The sequence below is a fragment of the Arachis duranensis genome, chromosome 4 (assembly GCF_000817695.3).
Source record: "Arachis duranensis cultivar V14167 chromosome 4, aradu.V14167.gnm2.J7QH, whole genome shotgun sequence".
Taxonomy (NCBI): Eukaryota; Viridiplantae; Streptophyta; class Magnoliopsida; order Fabales; family Fabaceae; genus Arachis; species Arachis duranensis.
In genome coordinates, this window is record NC_029775.3 from 88379040 (window position 1) to 88383919 (window position 4880).

General features: G+C 32.0%; 1 protein-coding gene across 5 annotated transcripts; it reads left to right on the plus strand.

Moving 5' to 3' along the window:
• The first annotated feature begins 1495 nt into the window (after positions 1-1495).
• Positions 1496-4244, plus strand: LOC107484855 (uncharacterized). 5 transcript variants are annotated; one of them, XM_052261030.1, is made up of 4 exons: positions 1496-1958; positions 2054-2183; positions 2352-2450; positions 3973-4244. In XM_052261030.1, the coding sequence occupies exons 1-3, from the start codon at positions 1642-1644 to the stop codon at positions 2391-2393; spliced, it is 489 nt and encodes a 162-aa protein (XP_052116990.1). In that variant the 5' UTR covers positions 1496-1641; the 3' UTR covers positions 2394-2450; positions 3973-4244. The 5 variants fall into 5 exon arrangements, with proteins under 5 accessions (XP_052116990.1, XP_052116991.1, XP_052116989.1 ...); XM_052261031.1 differs by having other exon boundaries at positions 3987-4244; XM_052261029.1 differs by having other exon boundaries at positions 1497-1958; positions 2298-2450; positions 3987-4244.
• The last annotated feature ends 636 nt before the right edge of the window (positions 4245-4880 follow it).

Genomic DNA, 4880 nt, shown 5'->3' on the forward strand with positions numbered 1-4880 from the left:
TAAGATCTGCAAGGTGTGCATCGATTTCTCATACCAACAATCTCCGTGGGATCGACCCTTACTCACCTGAGGTATTACTTGGACGACCTGGTATACTTGCTGGTCTATCTGTGCGAATTCTGCGGAGCCAATTTCGTGCACCAAGTTTTTGGCGCCATTGCCGATAATTGTTCGGATTTAACAAACAACCGGATTATCTTGTTGTTTAGATTATGTATTATTTATGGTTTGTTTGTGTCTTTTGTTTTCTTTTCAAAAAAATTTTAAAACCTTTTCTGTCTTTGGCTATGTATTTTCTTTTGATTTTCTTACTTTTAGTCTTACCTATTTCTTGTTTTCTTTTTCAAAAATTTTTCAAAATCTTTTCTTTTCTTTAGTAATATTTGTCTCTTGTTTGAGCCTTGTGTCAGTTTTTAAGTTTGGTGTTCCCTCTGTTTTTATCCTTTTCTTTAAATTTTTGAAGGTGATATTATTTTCCTTTCTTCATATTCGAATTGTTCTTAGTGAATTTTCTTGGTTGAATTTACAAAATTTTAAGTTTAGTGTTCTTTAGTTGTTCTTCCTCTAACTTTCGAAAATTAGTGTCATTAGATCTTAAAATTTTTAAATTTGGTATCTCTTTGTGTTCTTCTTTTCTTAAATTTTTGAAACTTTTCTTGAGTGTTCTTTGTTGTGTTCAAGTTGTTCTTGGTATTTTTCTTAGTTTGACCTTAAAAATTTTAAGTTTTGTGTCTTTTAGTGTTTTTTCTTTGTCAAAATTTTGAAAATTGTGTTTTTAATTTCAAAATATTTTAAGTTTGGTGTCTTTTAGTGTTTGTCTTTTTTAATTTTTCAAATTTCAAAAGTTCAAAATTCAAATATTAACTTTCTTGTTATCTTTTCAAATCTTTATCTTATCTTTTTCTTTAAATTCAAAATTTTATCTTATTTGAAATTCAAATCTTAAAATTCAAATTCCAAAATCTTATCTTATCCTAATTCAAATTTGTAAGACCCAGAATTTTCAAATAAATCTTGTTATGAATTAATTTCAATTCATTTATTCATTAGAAATTTTATTCTCAGAAATTATTTTATTAAAGTTAATTAAATCAAAAATTAAATTAGGTTTTGATAATTAATTAGAATTTTACCTAATTTTATAATTATAGAATTATTTTCTATATTTAAATTATAAAGTTGGTAGTTATGGAATAATAAGAATTTTATATGATTTAATTTTAGACAATTTACATTTGTATCATTTAATACTTTAAGTTAAAGATAAAGAAAATTAATTATATTACCATATATTTTCAATTATAGTAAATTATTGAGAATCAATTAGTATTTTTATACTACAAATAATATTTTAAAATAATTTTAGAGATTAAATTAGTCTTTAAAATATTAATACTTTATACTCCAATTTTATTAAAATTAAACAAAACCCCAATTTGCCCCAAATCAAATCCCAAAAATTCCCAATCAGAAACCCTATTTACTATCCTACCTCTAACCTAACCTAACCCTACCTCACCGCCACTCCCTTGACCCAACCCCATCCCCTTCAGAAAAAAATAAAGAAAGAAACAGGAAAGAAGAAAAGAGAAAGAAACGCAGAACAGGGAGGGAAGAAGAGAGGGAAAAGCGCTCCGCCACATGCCACCACGCCGTCATCACGCCGCCGCCACGGTTCCGAGGAGCTGCTACGCGAGGAGCCCTGGTTCGTTGACGACTCGTTGTCATGCACGAGCAGAGGAGAGAGATCGAGCAGAGAGAGAGACGCGAGGAGGAAGAAGGGATTCACGCTGCCAGCTGTGCCGCCACCGCCGCGGGAGGGTCGCCGTCGTTGTGCTCGCCATCGTCGAAGCTTCAGCCATCGTCACGCCTGGCTGTTGCCAGGGTTGCCACCGCCGCGTCTCACCACTAAAGAGAAGCCTTGCCTACGCCGTTGCCGAACCGGGCCAGATTCACCGGTAACCCATTTTCTGCTTTCCTGAACCATGTTTCACTTCTATTCTGTTTCACTGTTTTGATTATTGTTGGTATCTCTGTTGCCTTAATCATTCAGATTAATGCTACTGCCACCACTGGCTTGCCATTTCTGTTCGGCTCTGCCCTTATTCGCCGTTCTAATTGTTGAAAGGAAATGTTGTCGAAGCTATAGTTTCTCCGTTCCCCATTCTCTTGTTTCTTTTCTGGTAAGACAAATTCTATTGTACTTTATCTTGCCATAATGCTCCATTTCGATTCTATTTTATTAGTGTGTAATGTTCCTCTTTGCCTTGCTTGGTTGTGTTTATTTTGGCTGTTAGCTAAAGCTGCTGTGTTTGCGGTTATTACTTTTGCTTACCGTTCTTCTTCGCTAGCAGAGGGTGCTTGGAATACAAATAATAACGTACCTGCTGTAGAATAAGGTGAAAAGAGGGTTTGTCACGTTAAAATCGCTGCGGGTTTGATTCTTTGAGGTAGGGGTTTTCTTAAAATTTATTTTATCTTACAGAGTTGTTATAAATAGATATTAGTGTGAGAAACATATGTCTGTGTTTATGATTCTCTTATAAATGTGGTTGTTTGCTGGATTGATTGACTGATTGCTTGATTGCTTGAGTAGTTTGTGATTGTTGAAAAGAAATTAGTTTGAAAGGTTATTTGGTTGATTATTATAAAAATGGCTTTTCTTGGCTTTGAAGCTATTTTTGATGATATAAAGGAATTGGCTTTGGAAATGATTTGGAATATGAAACTGGAATAGCTTTGGAAATGGTTTAATTTTGAGTTAGTGACTTTGTAAATGACTTTATAAATGATTTAGTATTTGAGCTGGTTTGATTTTAAAAAGAGATTTATTATGGACACTGATTCGCTTTGAAAATAATTTGATATTGGAACTAGCTGAATCTTGGAAAATGATTGAGGTTTGGAAAAGGTTTGAGAACTGTTTAGATGGGACCCTAATACGGTGGCAAAGTCCGAGTTTTAGAAGAGATGCTGCCGAAATTTTATAAAATTGAAAGTTTTATTTGAAGTAATTAATTAAAAAGAATTGTTTTTAAACATTATATGTTTTAAGATTGATTTATTTATCGAAGAAGGAATTATGTTTGAATTGGGATTGTTAATGAACGGACGGAAAGAAAGATGATGAGGATTATTTTTGATATATGGTTTTGAATGAATTTGAAAATGAGATTTGGATTGATGAATGATTATGATGTTGAGAAAGTTGAGATATGATCTTGGAATTATTCATATGGCTTATGAATTTGAAATATCTGAGATACGAGGTTCCCTGGATTAAGTGTCGTGGCTTGCCACCACGTGTACCAGGTTGAAAACTCGATACTCTGTTGACCCTACGACGTAAATGTGACCGGGCACTATATAAATTCCCGGGAATGTTACCCCCATTGAGCAATATTGATTATTTGAGAAAAAACTATGCATAGACTCTTGGGGATGCACGTCGGGGGACGTCTAAGGACAATTCAGACTTGTCGGCTTGGCTGGATAACCGACAGATGAGCCTCATCAGCCATAGAACAGGCATGCATCATATGCATTTGTATGCTTTGCTTGGGTTTGAACTTGTTTTGGTTTGCCTAATTGCTAAACTGTTCTTAACTGCTACTTGAACTATTTGCTATAACTGCTACCTACTTGTGCTTTCCTTGTTTGTCTTGCCTGTGTTTGTCCTGGCATGCTACATTTGAGAATGAACTTTGGTCCTGAATTAATGATTGTGTTGTTTGATTGCGTGGTTGGTTTCTGATTGAGATTTTTCATATAAGAAAGCAAAGGTTTCGAATTTTTGATAGATTAAACGTTTCTTTGAAAAGGTTTTGAACGATTACCTACTGGCTTTTTAAAAGATTCATAAGGCAATGATAATCACTGAGCTTGAAAACAGTTTTCTTATTAAATATCTTCTTATGACAACTTTGAAACTGCGTGGTAAGACCGAGTGGTTAGGTTCTCACCCCCCTACACCTTTACCTTTTCAGGAACCGGATGAAGAAGCATTAAGAAGAGTTATACTGCGTTTGGTTTATAAGATGTTGTATTAATTAGATGTTTTCTCCCCTCGTCTTTGTTATTACAAATTTGTAAGAGGGATATGAATTGTATGTTTTATATGTATATTATATTATGAGTTATTATGTAAGGAGTCTTGTATATGAATCTATGCCTGTTTGTATTTTTCTTAAGATAAAGTGTTTATTTTTGGTTTTCTAAGAAATCAGCGATACAGTGTCGAGTCACAGGCTCCTATTTTAGTATTTAATATGTAAAGTAGTCGTAATACTTCTTCCTATCAGAGTGGCGCAGCCAGAAGCGTGATTTCTGATAGTGAGGGTGTTACAAAATTCAATTTTCAAAATTCAAAATTTAAAATTCAAATTTCAAAATTTCAAAATTCAAGTTTTCAAAATTCAAATTTTTAATTTTTAATTTCAAAATTCAAAAATTTCAAATTTTAAAATCAAATTTTTTCAAATTTTTCAAATCTTATCTTTCTTTGTTTGACTTCCTCTTTCGAACTTTAAATTTTTAAAATCAAATCTTACATTATCTTTCATATCTTTTTCAAATCTTTTTCAAAATCTTCTTTTATACTTTCTCCTTTTAATTTCAAAATCAAATCTTTAATTTTGTTTTCAAATCTTGTTAATTAGTTAGTTACCTATTTTATCTTTTATTCTCCTTTCTCTTTTTCAAAACTTCCTAACTACTTTCTCTTTTCTCTTTTTCGAAAATTCTCTCTTTGATTTTAAATCTTGTTAGTTAGTTAGTTGTCATATCCTTTCTTAATCTTTCCTTTTCTTATTTTTTTTGAAAATTTTAACTTATTATTTTTTTATTTTTGAATTAGTTTTCCATCTTTTATTTTATTTATT

What these genes read in the sequence shown, in the direction of transcription:
- LOC107484855 (XM_052261029.1), top strand. Translation starts at nt 1,642, where the DNA reads ATGCCACCACGCCGTCATCACGCCGCCGCCACGGTTCCGAGGAGCTGC. An exon ending in GAACCGGGCCAGATTCACCG is followed by an intron (nt 1,959 to 2,053) that starts GTAACCCATTTT and finishes TTAATCATTCAG; the next exon opens with ATTAATGCTACTGCCACCAC. An exon ending in ATTCTCTTGTTTCTTTTCTG is followed by an intron (nt 2,184 to 2,297) that starts GTAAGACAAATT and finishes TTTGGCTGTTAG; the next exon opens with CTAAAGCTGCTGTGTTTGCG.